The 25,213-nt window shown below is 41.7% G+C and overlaps 1 protein-coding gene across 3 annotated transcripts in view; it reads right to left on the bottom strand.

Moving 5' to 3' along the window:
• Positions 1 to 25,213, bottom strand: part of RNF130 (ring finger protein 130) — a 110,287-nt gene that overhangs the window by 74,284 nt on the left and 10,790 nt on the right. For all 3 annotated transcript variants that reach the window (XM_037992580.2, XM_008015535.3, XM_008015537.3), the window contains exon 2: positions 5,924 to 6,118. In XM_037992580.2, coding sequence (XP_037848508.2) covers positions 5,924 to 6,118 — 195 coding nt within the window. The remainder of the gene's footprint in view (positions 1 to 5,923; positions 6,119 to 25,213) is intronic.

The raw sequence follows: 25,213 nt of genomic DNA, 5'->3' as shown, positions 1-25,213 counted from the left end.
TTTTTCTTCAGTCAATTTTGACAATGTGTATATTTTTAGGAATTTGTTCATTTTATTCAAGGTGTCTAATTTGTCAGTATAGAGAAAAAAGTAAACATAGCAGGTTTGAACTACTATCCTTCAAAAGGCCTGCTAACAATGTTGGCCCTTGGGTGGCATCTGGGAACATGGATTTGGAGAGGATTTCCACCATTACCTGATAAAAGTGACTCACTGTGAGTGTGACTATGTGGTGAGTCCTGTGAGTCCTCCTAGTGAGTCACTGAACCTGTGGATGGTCATGGGGACCCCAGACATAGTTATAGTTACCATAAAGTTGTTCACAATATTCGTTTATAATCCTTTAAGTTTCTGTAGAGCCAATAGTGATGTCCTTTTTTAGTTGTGGTTTTGGTAAACTGCCTTCTTTTTTATTGTTGGTCACTCTATCTAAAGGTTTGTCAATTTTATTGATAGTTCCAAAGAACCAACTTTTGGGTTTCATTGACTTTCTCTACGACTTTTCTGTCTCACTTATTTCTCCTCTAATCTTTATTAACTCCTTTGTTCTACTGGTTTGGGGTTTTGTTTGTTCCTCTTTTTATAGTTTCTAAAGGCAAAACTTAGTTTAATGATTCTAGATCTTTGTTTACTGACCTAGGTATTTAAAGCTACTAACTTTCATCTAAGAACTGCTTTCCTAGTATCCTACAAATGCTGATGTGTTTTCCTTTTCATTTGGTTCCAAACGTTTTTAAATTTTCCTTTTGATATTTTTATTGGACCCATGTGTTATTTAGATGTGTGTTGCTTAATTTCAAATACTTGGGAATTTCCCAGATTTTCTTCTTTAGTTGTGGTTGAAGAATGTACTTTGTACAGTTTCAGGCTTTGAAAATATATTCAGACTTGTTTTATAGCCAACCATATGGTCTCTCCTAGAGAATGTTCCATGTGTGCTTGAAATCAATGCGTACTCCAGTCAGTACGTAGAATGTACTACATATGTTGGCTAGGTCAAGTTGGTTAATAGTGTTGGTCAAGTTTTCTGTATGCCTACTAATTTTCTATCTAGCTATTCTATCAATTACTAAGAGTAGGGTATTAAAATCTCCAACTATAATGGTTGAAATGTCTGTTTCTCCTTCCCACTCTGTCATTTTTTGCTTTGTATATCCTGGGTCTCTGATACATGTTGGTGTGCCTGATAGTGTCCCACAGGCATCTGAGGCTCTCTTCATTTTCCTTCAATGGATTCTTCCCTCTGCTATTTCGAATCTGCTGTTGAAGGCCTCTAGTGAATTCTCCATTTCCAAAATTGTACTCTCCAATTCCAGAATGTCTGTCTGGCTCAGCTCTTTTATATAATTTTTATGTTCTTTACTGAGAATCTCTATTTGTTGTCTCATTGCTGCCATTCATTATTGTCATACTTTATTTCTTTGAATACAGTTTCCTTTGGTCTCTGAACATATTTAAATTAATTGCTTTGAAGCTTTTCTCTGCTAAATCTACTATCTGGGAACACTCACAGGCAGTTTCTATAGACTTTTGTTTTCCTGAGTATGAGTCAGACATCTCTATATTTTGTATGTCTTATAAACTGTTGAAAAGTGAACATTTTAGACAATACATTGTAGCAACCCTAGATTCTGATATTTTCCCCCTTAAAGTTGGTGGTGCTGCCTTGTCTGATTGTTCACTTTTGTTTAGTAACAGGCTGGGTTAAACACATGAAATCTATTTTCACTGTGATGTGCAACCACGACGTGTCCACTCAGTTTCTTCTTGTGCTATGTTCTTTTTCCTCCTCCTTTTTAATAAGACTGGTTTCCTAGGAACTGCCCAGTCACTGGCTCTCCTGTGGTAGCCTGCCTCTGTGAAGTCACCTCCACAGACAGTGACACTGGACACTGGTGTCACCCACCACTGCAGACAGAAACTGCCAGTCCTTGCAGCCTGCTCCACACGGGCAGAAACTCCATACCGCACAGCTTGGGAAGCTTGGGAAGCAGCACCCTGCTAAACCACAAATCTCCATTGCTCTTACCTGAGGTCTAGAAGTTTTCCAAAGCATAAATGTGTCTCAGATTATTGTCCCTTCATTGACATCCAAAACACTGAAATGGCTGTTTTGTCAATTCTGTCCAGTTTTTTAGGTGCTTTTTTGGAAGAGGATTTGCTGGTCTCTTCACTTGGTCTTTACCGGGAGTGCTACCCCTACTTCTCTATTATTTTAATGGTACCTTATAAATATTTTACAAAGTTTTTCTCTAATGATTATTTTGAAATATTTCAAATAAGCAAAAATTACAAAGAATATAATAAATATCTGTCTACCCACACACTCAGCTTAATAAATAAAACATTATAGATACATTTACTTCTCTATGATCCTATTTCCTTTCTTCCCTCTCCAGAGACAACCATTATCCTAAATTTTGTATTTATTAATCTTATGTATGTTTTTCTTAGTTTATACCTATATACATGCTCTTAAATTACTTAATTACTTAATTAAAATGTTTTGCATTTTAATTTTATTCAAATGATATCTCACTCTAAATATTCTTCTATAACTTACTGTGTTTGGGAGACTTATGTAATACATGTAGCTTTAATTCACTGACAGTTAACTGCTGCATAAACATGCCACAATTAACCCAGGCTCCTACGACAGATACAGGTGTTTTCAATAACCTGCTGTTACAATGCTGTAATACTCTCATACACGTTGTCCGTGCACAAGTGCAAGAGTAACAGGGTGTAAAGAAGGATAGAGAGGCTATCGGTGCTTGTGTAAATATATGACATCTACCCATTGGCTCCCACGTGGTTGGAGGGGAAATGTGAGAGACGGGGAAACGGCGGTTGTGTCCACCACAGGGATCCATGGCCTTCCACAGAGTCTAGACTGAGAGTCACAAGGGGCCTTATAGAAGGCCTCTATACTCCAACCCCCACCCAGGAGGCAACGTGGCCTGTGTCTCAGAGCATGTCAGCGGAAAATTTGGGACTAAAACCTAGGTTTCCTTTCTTCACTGCCTTCTTTCTCCAAGCAAGATCTGTAGACCAGCAACATCAGTGTCACCGAGAAACTTGGTAATAATACAGGCTGTTGGGCCATATTCCAGACTTACTGAATCAGAATTTGCATTTTAACAAGATTCCGAGATGCACATTAAAGTTTTAAAGCTTGAAAAGTAGAGTGTGTCTCTAGGGGTGGAATTACCGATCACAGTGTGCAGATTCTTTTAACTACACCGGACAATGCCAAATTTCTCTCCAAAGTGTCGTACCAATTTACCCAGTTTAGTTTCCCACATTACTTTTTCTAAGTGTCTATGAACCTAATCACAACCTAAGGCCATTTCCTATTGCTCTTATGTACACCTCCACTGTTTGCCTTACAAAGCTTCCATTTCCTAAGAATATATCCTCAAACTATACCCCTGCATTTCTTTAATTGGTGCTGTTAAACACTCGTCTGTGATAAAAAGAGTTACATGGTCAAATAGGTTTGGGAAACACTAGATTAATCAAAATAAAACAGGTTTTTTGTTTAGTTTTGTGTTTGTTTTTGAGACAGGTTCTAACTCTGTCGCCAGGATGCAGTGCAGTGGTGTGATCACGGCTCACTGCAGTCTCAACTTCCCCAGGTTCAGGAAATCCTCTCACCTAAGCCTCCCAAGTAGCTGGGACTACGGGCATGCACCATTACACCCGGCTAATTTTTGTATTTTTTGTAGAGATGGGGTCTCCCTATGTTGCCCAGGCTGGTCTTGAACTCCTGGGCTCAAGCAACCCTCCTACCTTGTCTTCCCCAGGCTCAGGGAGCAGTGATCGTACCACTGCACTGCATCCTGGGCAACAGTTAGACCTTGTCTCAAAAAAAAAAAAAAAAGCCTGTTTTATGTTTTACTTTGATTAACCTAGTATTTCCCAAAGTTCTTAGATTACAGGTGTGAGCCACCACGACCAGCCAAAACAGATTCTTTAAGACTTCTCAGAGACCCAGAAATGTTAATAAGCACTAGGAGCCCCTAGATGTGGACTACGTTTCAAGGATTTTCTGAAACTTTGTGTCCCCATGAGTCCTCTAGGAACATATCTAAACATACTAACATTTCAAGGAGCACGGATGGGAAATGCTGCATTGATACAGGCTTCCCGTCCTTTTTAAATACAAGTAATTTAAATTTTTTTTAAGATTTCAATTCCCTCTTATAATTCCCAGATCTTCTCATACTTTTATTAAAAGACTCTCATTTTAGCTACTTCTCTGAGGTTCTGTGTAAGTAAAACAACATTAATAAGAAAGAAAAATTCATTTTGCTCAGCTGAATTTCTCCCTATTCATTTTTCTCGTGTTTTAAGTAAAGAAGAAATCAGCATGGAATGAAGATAAGTTACATTAGGCCCAAATTTTTAAACAGTTTTTCTTCCCTCTGAGACAACTGAGGAAACCAAACCGGCACCTGCTCTGAAACCCGGCAGAAAAACTACCCTCCTGAGCCCCATGTTTCCACACAGATGTCCAGCTAAATTAAACTGTTCCTTAATTTTCTTTTGGTTTCCCTGAATAAATTAAAAGTTACACGACCCCAGTGATCTCTGGATAGTGAAAAATCACACATTTTATTTCACTCTTTGTGTTTTTCTTTAGTTTCAGTTTTTGTACAATAAGCATGCGTTACTTTTGCGATTGGAAAAAATATACCTTACTTATCTTCTTTCTTTTTTTTTTTGAGATGGAGTCTTGCTCTGTCACCCAGGCTGGAGTGCTGCAGCGTGATCTCGGCTCACTGCAAGCTCCACCTCCCAGGCTCAAGCAATTCTCCTGTCTCAGCCTCAGCAGCTGGGATTACAGGTGCCCTCCACCATGCCCAGCTAATTTTTAAATTTTTAGTAAAGACAGGGGTTTCAGCACGTTAACCAGGGTGGTCTCAAACTCCTGACCTCAAGTGATCCGCCCACCTTAGCCTTCCAAAGTAATCTTACTTCTAAAAGGCTTAGTTTGAAAGGAAGACAACAAGTCAGAGGGCACTAAAGTCTAAATCCACCTGCACCATTCTATCAAGATGTGCAGGGAAGTACCAATGACTCTCAGTTAAGGTGGGCAAGTCTTTGCAAGAAACTTGCTAAAAGTCATTATGTAAAAACTACACGATGAAAAGTTAGTTCTTTAAATAAGTCAAACTCTAAAATTCTCATGAATGCAAAACTAAATTTTATCTAGATTTCAACTTAAGGAGACAGAGTGGTGAAACTAACAGAACATCAACAAAACTGGGGTGTGAGCCCTCTTCTGTTGGCCCTTACCTCTTTCAGTCCCCTTCCTAGTCTGTAAGATGAGAGAGAACCTACATCACGCATGGTTACTGTAAGAACTGTCTAAAAAACATATTTAAAAAACTCATCACACAGCGCTTGGCATTTATATAGTAAGTGCTCAATAAACTGCAACTATTGTTATTAAACAACTAGAAATACCCTGACTGCTTCCAGAAGAAATAAAGAAGCATTGTTACTACTGAAATTGTATGAATTACTACGTCAGTTTCAACATTCATCCTGATGAAAAGAGAATCCTTCCCAGACAGGTAATCCTTGAGAATCCATGACATAACCTGGGTGAATGATTCCAAATCAAATACATTATTTGTCGAAGTTAGTAAGCAAAATGTAGAAACGCAAAACAACTAAGGATTTAATCACAGCCGGTGATTTAGTAAGTCCAAGTTGTACGAACTGCTGTCATCATTACTTATGAAGAAGAAGAAATTCAACTATGGGGAAAAAACATGTATCCCAAAGAACAAATGGCAATACTAATAGGATTATGTTGGAAATTACATGGCTTCAGCAGAGGCAGAACGCTTACCTATAAAGCAATGATTTCTAAGAAGAAAAACAAAACCAACAGCCCCCATGCTTTGTTTACCTGGGTGAGTCATGGTAACCGGCTCCTCTTTGGATTTATTATTGTAGATGACTACAGCAACTGCATTGTGGAAAGCAGCCCGTGATATTTTCTCTTTAAATGTGCAGTTTCCCCTCTGCAGCAAGGCAATCCACTGTTTGATATTAGGAGGGACAAAGAACCGGGTTTGTGGATCACAGCCCAGATGATCAGCAACTGAAAAGAAAAAGAAATATACACATGAAAGATAAATAAAACTGACCAAGTCTTTATCAAAGCGTCAGCTGCTTTCTGAATACCACACAGAGCTAAAGCATGTCAAGCAGCTTGTAGCCAGCGGAGCTATGAACACATCCACAAACAATGCAATGAATCAGTATCTACAGGGAGAGACGCTCCAGTGAACTGCAATATAATGCACATTAAAACAATGAAAATTTCTTAACTTTACAGACTGTTAAAAAATAAAAAGACTGATAATATCCAGTACAGGGCGGTAAAGGGAGGAGGAAGAAAAGGCCAACACAGATGAGAAACCCAGGTGACTGATATAACCCCGACTTTTACTCACTCGTGTTCAGGTGCTAGCCCTCTCCACACACACCCCACCACCACTACCCCCACTGTGAGAAAGCAGGAGACTGGACTGGGGGCCGATGAGGAAGCCAACGTAATCCTTGGTTCAGTTACTAAGCGATCCTGTTGAAATTCAACCATGTTTGAACAAAGTTCTTCATCAATGTCTAAGGAAAATTTACAAGTTTGGTTTTGGCTTATATTTGAAAGGTGAAGTAGTTAAAGTAACATCTAAGTAGAATAAATGTATTATTTCTCTAATTTATATTAGCAAAAGTCACCCCACAACTCCCTATCAAGATACACTTACTGTATCCATCTGTTTAACAGGTTACAAGAAGACACTAAGAATGTTGGTTCTACAAATTACATGGCCACTGTTCTGGATTTTTTGGGATAGTTTATTTAAAATACTCATAAGTACATTTAAATCTGTCAGAGTAAGCTCCTCAATTTTTTACTCTGCACATATGGCCATCATGGTTCTAACATCCTCCGCAAATCTTAAGAAGCCCCCGGCTGCTCTTCCCACTCCCACTTTCACATTTATAACAGGTTCAAATGAGACAGAAGGGTAGTCCAGGAGGGAAGAGAAGTCACCAAAGGTAGTGTCTGAAGACTGCTGGCACACAGTGGCGGAGGGTGCCAGCCCTGTGCCCTGAGTCAGCCCTGTCGGTCCTCTGTGTGCCGGGAAGGAAGCGAGGAAAGGGAACACAGCACATAGATCTAAAAGGGTGATATCAGAAGTAAATAAATCATAAAAACATGGCAAGATGTGGTGGCTCAGGCGTGTTAATCCCAGCACTTTGGGAGTCTGAGGCAGGTAGATCGCTTGAGCCCAGGAGTTTGAGACCAGCCTGGGCAACAAAGTGAAACAAAAAATACAAAAAATTAGCTAGGTGTGGTGGGACGCATCTGAATTCGCAGCTACTGGGGAAGCTGAGTGGGAAAGATTGCTTGAGCCATGATCGCACCACTGAACTCCAGCCTGGGTGACAGAGTAAGACCCTGTCTCAAAAAAAATCATAGGAACATTAAGTATTAATTGTAGTAGATAAAGAGATGACGCCAGAGGGAAAATGTTGGCTTTCCACACACCTGGAAGCACAAGCTTAGCAAAAGAAACTAAATGCTTACACTACTTAAACTGTAAAATGTAAAGATGTCACTACCTGCAGAGAACTATTACATCTATCATTCCCACTTAAATATCTTTCTCCAGATTTTCTTATAATTAATTGTGGTGAGAGACTGCAACAAGAGCATATTTGCTACCAGAGGTCTCCCATTACATGAAATGGAAGATGAATGTTTTCACAATTTTGCATGATTGATATTGTATACAACCATTACCTACCCTGTTCCTTAAAAGGTTTCTGCACTCTGAAACTTTAACCCTTCCTCAACCAAATTAAATAGGGGGATAGAAGCCCTATGTCACAATTTTAGGAGCAATTGAAAGACACAGTCGATGTACTGTAAAACTTTAAAATCCTGAAACAGATTGTTTACTTTCAGCACTATCTGTTTCATCGATAATTATGCTGTTTAAAATAAAAGCAGCTCGGCAACCTGTTATGATAATCTCCTGTCTTAGAAAAATGTCTAATACTGTATCCAAACAGGGAATAACCAAAGAACTGGTTTTAGGTGTTTTGTTTGTTATTTTTCAAAACATACTGCTGCACAAACCCTGGAAGAAAACGCAAAATCGAGAATATCTAAAGTGATGTGTTCCCTTGCCTTCTGTGTAACACTTAATCATTTGTCTGCGACTAATCTCTTCTTCCCTATGGTCTCGCATACATGTACAACGTAGTAAAGAGGAAACAACATAGTTATGGAATCAGCAAGACCTGTGCTCCAGGTTCTACATCAACTGCTTACTAGCTGTGTAACCATCACAGGTTACTGAAATTCTCCCATCTTTAATTTTTACTTACTTATAAAGATTGAGATATTATCTCACAGAGTTTTACATGTGAAAAAGCCAACAGTAATTCTTTCTGGCCAGGCATGGTGGCTCACGCCTGTAATCCCAACACTTTGGGAGGCCAAGGTGGGAAGACCACTCGAGGCCAGGAGTTCAAAACTAGCCTGGGCTCATAGTAAGACCTTCATCTCTACACAAAATAAAAAATAAAAAAAATTAGCCAGGCATGGTAGTTCCAGCTACTCAGGAGGCTGAGATGGGAGGATCGCTTGAGCCCAGGAGTTCAAGATTACAGTGAACTATGACCATGCCGCTGCACTCCAGCCTGGGTGACAGAACGAGACTCTATCTCTAAAAACAGTAATAATTCCTTCATTCTTAATGCTTAAAAAAAACCTCTTTCCTTTTGTTTGTTTCACTGACACTCATCCTATGTTGTCTTGGTGATCCAGTTTCGTGCCCTAGGGAGTTTCTGTGCCGAAATATGTGGGCTTCCCCAAGCTCAGCAGCACCCCACACTCCTCCGCTCTTAGTAACCACCACTCACAGATCCCAAGGCTCATCTTCTTTACCTCTTTCCTTTTGACAGTGTCGCAGTCCACTCAGATGACAGCAGTTCAGTAATATTCATAATGTTCTAAGCATGAAAAGACACAGCAAGGGGTGCAAACACAGAGCAAAAGTTATCAAACATACTGCAGGGGGCTTTAAAACTCTCCTAAAGGAATCCTGCCCACTGAGACCACATTCTATCAAAAACTGCATGATCAAAAAATCCAACAATGGCCTGTATAAGCAAAATAAACTTCCTGTTTCCCAAAATTCATCTAATCATCATCCATAAAAGGTCTCTGAAAACATTTATATTGGTAGTACAATACAAAACAAGCAAGAATAAGATAGGAGGTTTCTGTTCAAAAAAGTGGTATTTATTATTCAGAAGAAAGTAAGAGGTTTTCATAAACAGGAACTTAATACTGTAGTATACTTATTCTACCCAGTTATTCCCTCCTGTAATTAAGAAACTATAAATAATGAAAACAACAGCTCTATAACAACTTTCCAAGAAGACTGCTGACTACAATTAAGTAGTATTATTCCAAAATTTAATACCAGTTGTTTACACTTAAGAAATTTATTAAGTGAAGACATATTATGGTATAAAGTATCTATATAACTATGAGCCTTTAAAATTTGTCAATAGCAATTCTGTTCCAATTCAGAATTACTGTACTTCCATTTTTCTTACCTGCCAAATTTTATAAGAGGATACTATCTCTGAATTATTTGCATTTATTAATTATATAGCCAGAAAAAACTTACTAGAGGTTTTGATAAAAATTTCAAGATAGATAATACAAAATATTTTACTATAGAACTTAAATTTTTTTGCCTCTAGGGCTTTTCCTGCTGAGTCCAAAAATATTAAAAGTAATGAGACTTATTTACCTTTTGACAGGGACCAAACAATTACGGGCTCCTCACCTAAATGAATAGTAACTTATATGCTTAGCAACATGCTAAGTACCAAAGAGAGAGAAAATGGGGCAAATGCCTTGCTCTTGACTCTTAAAGCACCTCCACATGGCCAGGCGCAGTGGCTCACGCCTGTAATCCCAGTACTTTGGGAGGCCAAGGTGGGCGGATCATGGGGTCAGAAGTTCAAGACCAGCCTGGCCAACAGAGTGAAACCCCATCTCTACCAAAAATACAAAAATTAGCCAGGCATGGTGGCGTGCGCCTGTAATCCCAGCTACTTGGGAGGTTGAGGCAGGAGAATCGCTTGAACCCGGGAGGCGGAGGTTGCAATGAGCCAAGATTGTGCCACTGCACTCCAGCCTGGGTGATAGCGCTAGACTCCGTTTCAAAAAAAAAAAAGAAAAAAAAGAGCGTCCACATTTACTGAGGCATCAAAATTGGCAATGCCACAGAAGCTGACATTAGAGGGTGCCAACATGGAGTGCGTTTAGAGACTGAAGGAGGGAGGAGGGCAGGACGATGGTCAAGATTCAGCGTGAGCTGGAGCCCACGTGGAACCCCTGAAACTTGCCCAGGCAGGAAGGAGGCGGGTACAGAAGTTGCCAGCATAAAAACACAGAACAAAGACTAAACTCTTCTCTTGAACTCTTGTAAAACTAAGTAAGACGATACGTAACAGAACCTAGAACACTATACAAATTCAAGAATATCAAGTTCGGAAAGTATCTCATTTGCAATGAGAGATGGGGAAGAATATTCAGGTAGGAATAATATGTAAATATTTAAAGGGTTGTAGGAATGAAACATCTCTTCCACACCCCATCAGTCTGAAACTCTCCTCCACTTTGATTCATTTGATTTAGTAAAATCTCATTTCTTAGAAATGTGAACATGCCACATAAGAAGCACTCACCATGCTATGGTGTAGACTCATGGTTCCCTTCCTACCCCTGAGCATTGTCAGTCTGCTGCAGGGGCAGAAGTGAGAGCCTAGGACAGTATTTTTCTGCAGTGATGGTCAGAACAGGTGGCCGCACAGCACAGTGGCAAAGATAGGCCTCTCCCTCTCAGAGCCTGTGTGTGTTGCTTCATCCCCCTGAAACGCCAGTCCCAACTCTCTTGCTCACCACCTTCCAAGCCTCAGGATTCTGTCAAAACGTCTTCTCCAGAATGCCTTCCCAGCCTCCTAAGACGGAGTTAGGTGCTTTTTTCAAGTTGCCATGGCACCCTCAGGTTACATCCATCTTGGCATTTATCAATTGTATTAGTAACTGGCTGTTTACTTCTGAGGCTTTCCTTCCGGAATGTGAGGTCTAGCATCTCCTGTGAACATGTCTGGCACATAGATGTTTAACACGCTTGATGAAGGAAAAGGGGAAAAATGACAGGGAAATTAAGCCAAAACTGACATTTAAAAAAAGTTTGTGGCAAAGAGCTGTTTCATGTGGTAATATCCTGACCTACGGTAATGTTCTATCAGTTGCTTCCTACAAAAGAGGTAAAAATAAAAATGAGACTAATTAGTTACCCCAGATTTAGATTTCTCCATTGTCAGCTATGGTCTGGTTGCTTTCCTGCTCCTGAATTAGATTATAACTTCTTTATTCTTTAAATTTCCTGCTTCTACCCTATCTTTCCTTATTTTCCTTCTGTCAAATTCTGATTTTATGTTTCAAAGAAAAAAATACAATTCATCATTTCTGTTATCAATTTCTTAATTTTATTTTTAATGGCAGCTACTGGACTTGGGTCAAGCTTTCATTCTCTTCCACTTCCATGGATATAACTCATTACCTTACTGTTTCTACACCTTCATTTAAACCTAACATTTCTTTTTATTACTTAGCTTCATTGGGTGTTTAGTCTTATTGAAAATGTTTTCTTCTGGCTAAGTGTGGTGGCTCACACCTGTAATCCCAGCACTTTGGGAGGCCAAGGCAGGCAGATCACCTGAGGTTGGGAGTTCAAGACCAGCCTGACAAACATGGTGAAACCCTGTCTCTATTAAAAATACAAAATGTAGCCTGGGATGGTGTGTGGGCCTGTAATCACAGCTACTTGGGAGGCTGAGGCAGGAGAATTACTTGAACCTGGGAGGCAGAGGTTGCAGTAAGCCAAGATTGCCCCACTGCACTCCAGCCTGGGCGACAGAGTGAGACTGTCTCAAAAAATAAATAAATAAAACAAAATAAATCTCAGGCCACTCTCTGTCCTCCAAACTGGCCTGCCCCAGCCCAGCACTCTCCTCTCTCCACTCCCGGGTCCCACTTCCTCCAGGCTTTCCTACTCCACTACCACAGTCACCCTTTGGGTCTTTACTGCCTCTTCTTCCTCCACTCGAACCTGCAATATTGATGGTCCCAAGTATTCTGCCTCCCTTGATGTGGGCCCAGGACTCTCCAGGGCTTGTTTTCACCATGTCAACAGCACACTTTTTTTTTATTTTTATTGGAACAATGATGTTTACTAACATCTCATGCTGAGCAGCCCACTTTTGAGAAATTATTTTTCATTTTTACTTATATGAACCCAGTTTCTAATAGACACAGCTAAATCAGGTCAACAGCATGCTAAGAATCAGGAGAGGAAAGTGGAAAATTACACACACAGAAGGGAATTCATTCCCTTCCATTCCAAGCAAAAACTCTGGCCTTGACTTGATGAGTTAAAAGGAGTTCTACAAGGTTTCAACTGGTTTGCATGGAAGGGGTATGGAAGGGAGTCTTTGTTTGTAGTCCAGTTTATGTCAAATCACTCTATCTAATTTATCTGTTTCCTGGTTGCTCTGCCCTGCTTCTAGGTGATAGGATTATATTGTATCAAAGGCTACAGGATTAACCTCCGAATCTAGGCAATTTCTGCTTGACTCACATAGGAAGAACCAGTGTTCCATGTAACAAAATCAATGACTTAGATTGATTAAAAACAATGAGGCCAGGTGCAGTGGCTCATGCCTGTAATCCCAGCACTCTGGGAGGGAGGCTGAGGTGGGAGAATCACTTGAGCCCTGGAGTTCAAAGCTGCAGTGAGCTGTGATGGCACCACTGCACTCCACCCTGGGAAGCAGACAGAGAGAGATGCTATCTCAAAAATGCGGGGAAGAGGGAATTTATCCTGTTTCAGAACAGGGCCATATTTTGGGTTGAAGAATTCAGCACCTCGGCAGTGTCTCCAGGATCTGGTTCCTTTTCATCTCTTCCCTTTGCCATCCGTAGCTTCAGTTTCATCCTAAGAGTCCCCTCTTTACTATAAGATGACTGCCAGCAGTAACTGGAGTCACACAGCTCCCTGTTCATATCCAGTGGGAGACAGAAAAAGCCAACCCTCCAGGTATGTAATTTAAGCTCTTTACTTCTGTGCAGCTCACCCTAGGTCATTTATCCCTCTGTGCCCCACACCCGCTTCTGGGGCTCAAACAGGTGTCACTTAAAGCATGTGGCTGCATGGAAGTGACGGCAGACGCCTGAATTACATAAGGTTTCTGTTTTCTGTTTTAAATGAGCAGAGGCTGGCAGGCAATTAACAGCTCACTTCAAACCCCAAGGTGACCCTATAGAGTGGCTCTTAATTCACCAGAATCCATACTTGGCAATTCAAACCCACCAAAAAGGCCAAAACCTAAGAAGAAAGCTTCTTTGGTTTCCAAGTGCTTTGACACAGGGAGGCAGCTAAGGTACCAGCCCTCGGCCTCCTTCCCTCCTCGAGGGAAATGCGAGCTCTTCGGGAGAGGACGCCCATTTGAAAAGCAGCAGCTAGAGCAAGCGTTCTTGACAAGGCTCCGGGGACAGAATTCAGGAGTGAGCCACATTCGGATGAGGGGAAATCATCTTTATTTCTGCTAAAATCTAACTGAAAGCTAGCATTTTCTTTATTTATAAACATAGATAACAAACCATCTGTAACTCTGTAACCGGCGGCAACCACATTACAGTTATTGCAAATACTGCAAAATACTGATAAAGGATTAGGCCCACCACTGAATCCTGTTTCTAATGTTAACTACACAAGTATTACCATGTCACAAATATGTTAAGTATTTTAAATACTTTGATACAGTGTTTCAGCATACTTGATTTTCTTTAATCCTATTTACTCCTGCACTTAACACTATTCTGAGAAGCAGCCCACAGGTTAAATCAGACTGCAAAAGGAGTCTCAACTGCCAGGCTTAGTCTATTTGCATATGTATATGATATATTTGGATTCATCTATTATTTTATTGTGTTCTTATTTATTCTCTTTTTCTAAGCTTCTTTATACTTTTTTCCCTCTCCTTTCTGCCTTTGAATATATGGACCACATTTCACTTCCCCCTTTTCCTCATCTATATATTCAAGTTCTATTATTTTAGTGGCTACCCTTAAAATGTTAACATGCATACCTGATAAAAGGTCTACAATTAATCAGTACCTCTATTCTCCTGACTACCTCAAGGCTCTTAAATATTAGTTTCCTAGGGCTGCCAGAACAAAGTACTACAAACATGGTGGCTTAAACAACAGAAATGTATTCTCCCACAATTCTGAAGGCCAGAAGTCCAAAATCAAGTCGTGGGCAGGGCCACTGTCCCCCTATCTCTAGCTTTATCTAGTTATTTCTTTATATAGATAAGTAGATACAAAAGAATTTATTCTAAGGAACTGGCTCAGGCAGTTACGGAGACAGACAAATCCCAGGGTCTGCAGGGTGAGCTGGCAGGCTGGAACCTGAGCAGAGCGGATGGAGTTCCAGGCCAAAGACCAGCAGGCTCAGCACCCAGAGGAGCCAAAGGTTTCAGTCAGACAGTCAGGCAGGAGGAATCCTCTTCTAATCCAGGGAAGGTCACTTTTTTGTTCTACTCAGGCCATCAATGGCATGGATAAGGCCCACCCACATTCCAGAGAGCAATCTGCTTTATTCAGTCTACACATTCAAACGGTAACCCTGACCGAAACCTAAGAATTCTCTCAGGATACTGTCTGACCAAGTATGTGGGCACCTGCGGCCCAGTCAAGGTGACACACAGAATTCACCATCACAGTCCTCCTCACAGCTCACTTTTTCTTTCTGTGTTCCATTTCCCTCCTCCTTATTCTACATCCTTATTCTACATCCTTTAGAAATTCTTTCAATGAGGATCTGTTAGGTAAACTTGTATTTTTACATCTGAAAACATCTTTCTTTTGTTCTCATTCTTGAGTGACAGGTTAATTAAGTAAAAAATTCTACACTGTTAATTTTCTCTCAGCACTTCAGGGCTGTTATTCCACTGTCTTTTTTTTTTTTTTTTTTGAGACAGGGTCTCACTCTGTCGCCCAGGGTGGAGTGCATGGAGCGCAGTGGCACAATCAGAGCTCACTGCTCAACTTCCTGGGCTCAAGTAATCCTCCCACCTCAGCATCCTGAGTAGCTGGGACTACAGGCATGCACCACCATGCCTGGCTAATTTTTGCATTTACCCCAACATGGGGTCTCACTGTGTTGCCCAGGTTGGTCTCAAACTCCTGAACTCAAACAATCTGCCCACCTCGACCTCCCAAAGTGCTGGGATTACTACAGGCGTGAGCCACCAAACCTGGCCAATTCTAGTACTTTTAAAAAGTAAACCAAATGTGTTTCTTGCTTTTCTCCTAAATGACAATTTGTAATTCTTCAGTTATATCCTAAAGAAACAAATTCTTACAACAAAGTATCACCTTTTTGTATAGGATTTTTAAGAAGGTGGCAGCAAAATGTCTTCTGGACACCTAAATGCTGGACGCCGCAGTCAATGCGCAGGAACGTTCCAACAGCGGAACTGCCAGCAAGCGCGCTTGTCAGCAGCCGTCCATCATCGTGGGTCCGCTGAACTCAGTTACTGCACATCTCAAATGGATTTTCATTATGTTTTACATCCTTAGAACGCAAATATATCTGCTGGATGTTCTCCATGACATAATAAAAAGCATCTTAAGGATAAGTTTAAATGACGGCTAACACAAATCACTTCACATGAAAAGTCAACTTCAATAATAATAATAATTTCTATTACAAATGATGCAACAGATACTTCATGCAAGAGAGATGCTACAGATCTAAATAACTGAAAATTAGAGCTCAGTCCTCATACAAAGTTGGAGTCACATGCAATATAAGTGTTAATTATTTATCCACATCACTCTTCGCTCCACAAAGGAATTACAGTACTGAGTACAACTCTTCCCGAAGCTCTCTGTTCTCCTGGCTCCTATCCATCACGTCTTCCTCCCACCTCTCTAACTATTCTTCGTCATTTTCCACTGCTAGACCCTCGCCGGGGTCTGTCCTAGGCCCTCTTTTCTCAGTGGGCAGTATCCTCCACTCGCCTGCCTTCGACTACCAACTATGTGTACATCATTATCGAAATCGAAATCTCTCTCTTGAGCTTTTCTGTTTAATATTCACCTGCCTGCTAGACATTTCTCCATGAATACCGAGCACTCCAAACTTATTAGCTTCCTCTCACACGTGATCTCTTTCCAGTGTAGAGTTCTGGCTAACAGCATCATCTACTGAAACACAAAGGACTACAATTCCTGTTGGAAACCAAGTGGCCATATGGAGACTCAACTTCCCAGTGCTACTGCCACACACAGGGACACAAGGATACCACTCGTGATCCAGAGCAGCGCCTGAAGGCATTATTAACTCTTGGGCAGAAAAGAATGTGGGAGCAAGCTTGTTTTATCTCATCACTTCTTTCTTCTAGTATTTCCAGTACTAATGACTCTGACGCAATGACAGTAATGACAAAGACTGGGCTACCTGGACCATAATTTAAAATGTTATGACAGGTCAGGAGTCATGCAGCTCACACTAACAGGGAAGAAGCCATCTGTCCAGAGGTTGACTAACCAGCAACCAAAGGACTTCAAGTTAAATTGGTGAGGAGGGCGGGAGGAAGGGAACATGAGGGAAATCATAAAATCAGTCCCTATGCAGGATTATAGAAAAAAAAAAAGACTGAAAGAGATTACTCGCATGAGAAAATGAGGTTTGAAGTGTTCATAATCTGAGACATCCATAAACCAATAAATATGAGTAATAAGAAAAAATCTTAACGTTTACCTTAAATATAGAAAATAATCAGTAAGACTTGTTGAGGCAGGTCCCAAGATTGGCCTATAATGATGGAAAGCTACTATTATTCAGAGGGAAAAAAAGTATTTTATGTCAAGTTAACGTATGTCCTTCAAGGAATCCCAAGTAAACAGAGGCACTCAAGAACACCTCTGAGAGGCAGCAAGGAAAATAAGACTTCGATGCGACAGCATGCTGAGATCAACTGGTTAAATGGAGTAAAGATAAAAGTTTTTAACAGATCACAAAACTGGCAGACAGGATACGGCACTGACAGGTATTCCAACCACCTACAGAGCTGCGGAAGAGATCTCACCCCTCAGCTTCCATTCACTTCGCCTCCCACAGGACAGTGGCCAGGTATGACCCCGTGAACAGCTGCCCAAGCCCAATGCAGGCCCCGAAAAGAAGTGACAAGTCACGTGGAAGAAAGCAATGTATCATTTCAGAGTTTACAAAATCCTGGGCAAACAAAGCTGAGTAACAAATCACCTCGATGAGAAAGAAAATGACACGTTACACTAAGAAAGCAGCAAGAACACACAAGACAAATTAAGCTTTGAGGAGGACTCAACAAAACCTGAAAAGGCAAACACAAGATGATGCTACAGGCTTACACAACTTTTCTTTAAAAAGCCCAGAAAGTTGAAGGTTGCCAGTAATGACAGGAACAAGCAAAGCTGCTTCTCACAAAAATTTTATTTATTTATTTTTAAAGTATATTCAGAGCAAGAAAAGTTGAAAAGAAATAGGTTTACTGCCCAGGGCCAAAGAAATGACGGATGGAAACATTTCTCAAGACTTTTTTGCTTTTGCTTTCTCTACCACAGAGAATAACCTGAGAACTGCAACAAGCGCGGCTACATGACACTGAAAATGAGTGCAGAGATTGTAAAAAAGCAAATACATTCTTTTTTTTTTTTTTTTTTGAGACGGAGTCTCACTCTGTCGCCAGGCTGGAGTGCCGTGGCACGATCTCGGCTCACTGCAATCTCTGCCTCCCGGGTTTAAGCGATTCTCCTGCCTCAGCCTCCCGAGTAGCGGGGACTACAGGCGCGCAACACCACGCCCAGCTAATTTTTGTATTTTTAGTAGAGACGGGGTTTCATCATGTTGGCCAGGATGGTCTCCATCTCTTGACCTCATGATCCGCCCGCCTCGGCCTCCCAAAGTGCTGGGATTACAGGTGTGAGTTACCGCGCCCGGCCAGCAAATACATTCTTAGAATAGGTTTTTCTGTTACCTATTTTTACTTCATCTCAGTAGAACAGCTGTTTATATCTTACGTATTCATGCTGGTTTCTTCAATTAATCACTCATATTCTCTCTTGAGATGATTTGTAATGACCCAGCTTTCTTTGTCCTAGGATTTGCAAACTTAAAAAATGACACAGTTGCTTTCTTCCAAATTTCTCGTCACTTTGCATTATATCACCAAATGCAAAGAATTCCTTCCAGCCCCTGGCATGTCACCCTCGCCAGGGACGGATGCAGATGGTCACTTAACTTTTCAGACAATACACATTCCTTTGGCGTCCTCCCTGTCCCTCTAGCTTGTCCGATACCCAGCTGTCCCCGCACCTTTACTGAAAAGACTACTCTTCCCGTCTGCTGAACTGTCCGGGCGCCCTTGTCAAAACTCAAGTGACAAAAGGGTTTCTCTGGTTCTCAGCTCCACTTCACCCATCTACCATGTCCCCACCAGTTCCAGTTCCACACTGCCTTGTGATAAGTTTTCAAACTGAGAAATGTGAATTGGTTCTCAGCTCCACTTCACCCATCTACCACGTCCCTACCAGTTCCACACCGCCTTGTGGTAAGTTTTCAAACTGAGAAATGCGAATTCCCTTCATTATTTACTTTCAAGACTGTTTTGACTACTGTGAGTCCCTTTTACCTCCATACGAATTTCTAGTATTTTCATAGGACGGTCTGAATGTGTAGGTCAATTTGGAAGGGCAAAGGTATCTTAACAAAACAAGTCTTTGGACCTATGAACGTGAAAAGTCTGTTTATTTACATCTTTAATTTCTTGCAACAGTGCTTTGCAGTTTTCAGTACCAATATTACTTTAAATGGTATTGTGAAATTTTTATTTTCTAACTGTTTGTTACCAGCATACAGAACTACAACTGACTTTTTAAATTTTTGTTCTATTGATCTTTTCTCTATGGGCGTTCCTAAATGTACTTGAGCTTTACAAAAATTACTCTGCTGGTTACCAGTAATAAGAAATAAATTTTGGTCAGACGCAGTGGCTCACACCTGTAATCCCAGTACTTTGGGTGGCCGAGGTGGGCAGATCTCATGAGGCCAGGAGTTTGAGACCAACCTGGCCAACATGGTGAAAACCCATCTCTACTAAAAATACAAAAATTAGCCAGGCCCCGAGATCGAGCCACTGCACTCCAGCCTGGGCAACAGAGTGAGGTTCTGTCTCAAAAAAAAAAAAAAGCAAACAACCAAAAAAGAAGTGTTGGTTTTTGTTTTTTTGGTTTTTTTTTCTTTAAGAAGGAGTCTCACTCTGAGCCACCATGCCTGGCCAGAAGTAAGTTAACTTTTACTGGCATTTAATTAAGGATTAACACTCGCTGCTTTTCTCAACCTGAATGTCAGATGATGCGTGTGTGTGTGTGTGTGTGTGTGTCTGTCTCATGTGGTATACCAGCTGTCCTGAATAGAGAGAGAGATTTCTGAAATGCAAAAGGGATGGTAGTGACTCTCTCATTCATCCATTTGTTTTCAGATAATACTGCCAACAGTATACTAGCCATATACTACTCAGTTACAGGATTTACAGACGAAAATGATCCACTTTTTACTAAATTGTCCCTCATCAAACGGACAAATGCGTTTTTTAAAAACCCTAGCAAAAAGAAACTGGCAGAGCTGATACTTCTCTCTTTTTAGCTACTATAAAGGGTTAAAACCATCACTGGTGTGGTGCTCATGGCTGTAATCCCAGCACTTTGGGAGGCTGAGGTGGGTGGATCACGAGGTCAGGAGTTCAAGACCAGCCTGGCCAACATGGTGAAGCCCCGTCTCTACCAAAAATAGAAAAATTAGCCGAGTGTGGTGGTGTGCACCTTTAACCCCAGCTACTCAGGAGAGTGAGGCAGGAGAATTGCTTGAACCCGGGAGGCAGAGGTTGCAGTAAACTGAGATGGTGCCACCATACTCTGGTCTGGGCAACAGAGCGAAACTGGGTCTTAAAACAAAACAAAACAAAACAAAAAAACAAACCATCACCACCAATCAGATTTGGAGAAGAAAGTTAAAAAACTAGAAAATAACATAAAGACTATTAGAAATATAGATTTATGGCCGGGTGCGATGGCTCAAGCCTGTAATCCCAGCACTTTGGGAGGCCAAGACGGGTGGATCACGAGGTCAGGAGATTGAGACCATCCTGGCTAACATGGTGAAACCCCGTCTCTACTAAAAAATACAAAAAACTAGCCAGGCGACGTGGCAAGCGCCTGTAGTCCCAGCTACTCGGGAGGCTGAGGCAGGAGAATGGCGTAACCCCAGGAGGTGGACCTTGCAGTGAGCTGAGATGCGGCCACTGCACTCCGGCCTGGGCAGCAGAGCGAGACTCCGTCTCAAAAAAAAAAAAAAAAAAAAAAAAAAAGAAATAGATTTATTCCAGCTGTTACTGTTAGCCTAAGTGTTGAGTCTCAAGATAGTAGCTGTGTTAAAAAAAATTAATAGTGTATATATGACATTTATGAGTTTAATGCATACCCTGGGGCTATATGTACATGTGCAACAGAGAAAAATCTGTGTCCTATTACTATAGAGAATGGGCTAGAAGGGAGCCACAGTCCAGATGAGACCAGAGGAGGTTGCAACAGGTGTGGAGAGAAACAGACCATATTTTAGAGATACTTAGGAGTTTGGATCAATCGAACCCAGTAATTATTCAGATACGGGAGTGGGGGGTCTAAAGAGGGAGATTCCTCGGTTTCTGGCAAAACACACTGGGTAGAGGTGGTATTACTGACAGACAGCAAACATTAGAGGAGGAACAGATTAGGAAATATGAACTATGTTGGACACGTTGGGCTTGAAAGACAACTCAGAGAAAGAGGACAATTCTTCCTCTCTGAAGAGTGTCTTATGGACACTCAAATATATTCCCAATAAAATGTGTATATATGTGTACAAAAGACACATACAATGCTCATGACTGGACTGCATTGTTTTTAACCACCAAAAAGCAGGAAACCCACAGGCCCATGGACAGCAGAATGCATAACTATCACATATTCATAAAGCAGATCACCAACAAAACCACTGCTACATGCGATAACATGAATTTATCTCACTAACATGATGTGAGCAAAAGAAACTAGTCACAAGAAGGCATACCATGACTCCATGTATACTGTGATATAAGAAATACATATTTAGTCTTCATCCCCGGTTTCTGTCATAGAGTTCCTAACATGTTAGTAATTTCCTGAGCGACGGGTGAGAGGAGCATGTTTTGTTATTCATAATAAGCCCCTTTCAACCATACCAGAGACTGTGCTAATAAGGTGACTCTTGGAAGATGGGGTCTGGTTGCCAGAGGAACCAATCGTGTGATTGGAGGACTGAAACTTTCAGCCCAACTCCCAGCCCCTCAAACTTCTGGGGAGGGGCAAGGGGCTAAAGATTGAGCTAATCCAATGGCCAATGACTTAATCAATCACGTCTGTGTAGGGGTGGGCACAGCGGCTCACGCCTGTAATCCCAGCACCTCGGGAGGCTGAGGTGGGAGGATCACCCGAGGTCAGGAGTTTGAGACCAGCCTGGACAACATGGTGAAACCCCATCTCTACTAAAAATACAAAAACTATCTGGGTGTGGTGGTGCACGCCTGTAATTCCAGCTACTAGGGAGGCTGAGGCAGAAAACTGCTGGAACCTGGGAGGTGGAGGTTGCAGTGAGCCAAGACCACACCACTGCGCTCTAGCCTGGGTGACAGAGCGAAACTCAGTCTCAAAAAAAATCATGTCTGTGTAACGGAGCCTCCCTAAAAACTTTAAACAACAGGGTTCAGGTAGCTTTGGGCTGGGCATGTGCCAAGAGGATTATTACACCACCCCAATATAGCGACCGAAGCTCCTGGTCATGCGACCCTTCCAGACCTTACCCTATGCACCTCTCCATCTGGCTCTGAATTTGTATTTTACATAACACCCTTTATAATAACGAGGGATAGTAAGTAAAGTGTTTTCCTGAGGTCTATGAGCTGTTATATAGCAAATTATCAAACTAAGTAGTGAGTTACGGGAACCTCCTGAATGGTAACCAAGTCAGATAGACGTGTGGGGACCCTCTGACCCACTACCTACAACCGGCGTCTGAAGTAGGGGGCAGTTTTGTGGGACTAGGCCCTTTACCTGTGGGGTCTGTGCTAACTTCACCAGGTAGTTAGTGTCAGAATTGAGTTAAACTGTAGGACATCCAATTGATGTTGAAAACCCACACATTTGGTGTCAAGAGTGTTGTAGGTAAAAAGTTGTCCTTCACACACGAGTTAAGAAACAGGTATACACTACGGTGTCAAAGTGAGGACAGCAGTTACTGCTGGGGAGTGAGGAGGGAAGGAGCAGTGACTGGAAGGGACCTGAGGGGGTCTGCAAAGCTGGCCACGCTCCACTTCTCCACTAGGTTCATGGTTACGTCAGAGTGTTCACTCTGTGGGAAGTGGTCAGGCTGCAGAGTTATGGTTGTGTATTTTTCAGTGTATGTTACAGCTAGTAAAAATGTTTGCTAATTTTTAAAAATCTGGTCACTTTATTCCCCAGGTTAAAATCCTTCAACAGTATTCTAACACATGCTACAACACAGATGAACCTGAGGACATATGCTAAGTGAAATAATCCAGTTACAAATGGGCAAATACTGGACGATTCCACTTTTATGAGGGACCTAACCTAGTCAAATTCATAGAGTCAGAAAGTAGAGTGGTGTTGGCAGGGGCTGGGGCAGAGGGGGCAATGAAGTCTTGTGGTTTAATGGGTATATTTTTATTTTTCATTTTTGAGATGGAGTCTCGCTCTGTTACCCAAGTTGGAGTGTAGTAGCATGATCTCAGTTCACTGCAACCTCTGCCTCCCGGGTTCAAGCGAGTCTCCTGCCTCAGCCTCCTGAGTAGCTGAGACTACAGGTGCACACCACCACACCTGGCTAAGGCCAATTTTTGTATTTTTAGTGGAGATGGGGGTTTCACCATGTTGGCCAGGCTGGTCTTGAACTCATGACCTCAAGTGATCTGCCCACCTCAGCCTCCCAAAGTGCTGGGATTACAGGTGTGAGCCACTGTACCCGGCTGGTATAACGGGTATAGAGTTTCCATTTTGCAAGACAAAGAGTCCTGTAGATTGGTCACACAACAGTGTAAATGTACTTAACACTACTTAACAGTTAGATGGTCGATTTTATATGTATTTTACCACAATTAAAAATTTTTAAAACAACAACAAAATATCTCCAATAGTTTTCCATTCCTCTTAAAGTCCAAAATTCTAACAAGGCCTGGAAAACACTGACTTTTTCACCTCTACTGTGCCCCACTCTCCCCCTTACTCTCTACCCCCTTTCAAATTCCACAAGTACATCACGGTTTTTGCACTTTTAGCCTTCGTGTGTACTTCCTTGGACTGAAACATCCTCCTTTCTGCCCCCTCTCAGTGTAATATCTGCTCATGCTGCAGTCTCAGCTTAAACATCATTTCTTCAGGGACGCCTTGTCTACCCTAGACTGAGTCTCTTCTGCCATTTTTGCTCTCAGCATCCCAACGCTTTCCCAAGACTATGATTACATAATTCTGTGTTGACCTGTGTAACGGTCTGCTCTCCCCAAATAGGACACAAGAGCTGACTCCTTTTACTTCCCCCCACCAGACAGCAACAGCATGCAGGAACTTCTTGTCCTGCCTGGTACTCAGTAGGTGCTTAATAATTATTTGATGAATGAATACTTGAGGCGACTGTCCCACAGGAATTTAGGATTTTTCTGATCCAGATGAATTAGTCTGCTGATAACATGCAAATGAGAAGCTGCATCATTGACCTTTAAGGAGTCATAGAAAAGAAACGTTGGAAAACTAACCTGTGTACAGAGCACTCTGACACGAAACAGTGAAGGTGAGCCGTGAAAACAACTGACCCATTAGGGTCCCACTAAGCCTTAGCAAAGTTTCACACACGATTATTGAAGGAATAATCTGCAGACAGTGTGAAGAGAAAGCTGTAATGGTGGGCTGCCCGCACAGGCCTGCTACGTGAGGGAGGCAGAATGGCAGCTCCCTCAAAGATGACCATCTTCCAATCCCCAGGACCTGTCAGTGAATACATCAGGTTACAGGGCAAGGGGGAGTTAGGTTACAGATGAAACAAGGTTGATAATCGGCTGACTTTACAATAAAGAGATTCTCCTGGACTATCTGGGTGGGCCCAATGTAATCACAAGGGCCTTTTAAATGTGGATAACAGAAGGAGAAAGTCAAAGTCAGAGATGTGAAGATGGGGGAAGGGGCCATGGACCAGGGAACATAGGCAGCTTCTACAAGCTGAAAAAGGCAAGGAAATGATTCCCCCGGAGAGCTCCAAAGCCACGCAGTCTTGCCAACACCTTGGTCTCACGCAGGTCAGTGAAACTCATTTCAGAATTCTGACCTCCAGAACTGAAAGAGAAGTACATTTGTGTGGTTGTAAGCCACCTAGTTCACGGTAATTTGTTAGTGTGGCAATAAGAAACTAACACACCAAGGCTAAGCCAGAAAGATTTGCTGCTTTTCCTTCCGTGCAGTGGCTCCCGGCCTAGCCAATCAGGAACAAAGTACACAAAGTATCTTTGTTTTTTCCACCAGAGCATCTGATTATGTCTTTTATGATATCATAAGCTGAAGAAACACATGCTAAATGCAAAGTCAATAAAGTGAATTAGAAAACTCTGTGAAAGGGCCATCCCTGAAGAGTGCTGATTGACGGAATAACATCAACCACCCCAGATTTTTAGCAGCACACTACAAAGGCCTGTTCATTCGCTTGCCAATACTTCCATCTGTAACTTAGAGTAGGGATTCTTAACTTGGGACTTCAAGAGGTAACTAGCCTCCTAAACCTTACTAAGAGTTTTGTGTATATCTACATAAATAGTTTTCTGGAGAAAGGTCCACAGCGTTCATCACTTATTAAAGCGGATCTACAAAGCAAAAGGTTAAGAACCACTAACTCAGATGAAGATACAG

This window comes from Chlorocebus sabaeus, chromosome 23 (assembly GCF_047675955.1).
Source record: "Chlorocebus sabaeus isolate Y175 chromosome 23, mChlSab1.0.hap1, whole genome shotgun sequence".
NCBI lineage: Eukaryota > Metazoa > Chordata > Mammalia > Primates > Cercopithecidae > Chlorocebus > Chlorocebus sabaeus.
This window is presented reverse-complemented; position numbering and strand designations above follow the sequence as displayed.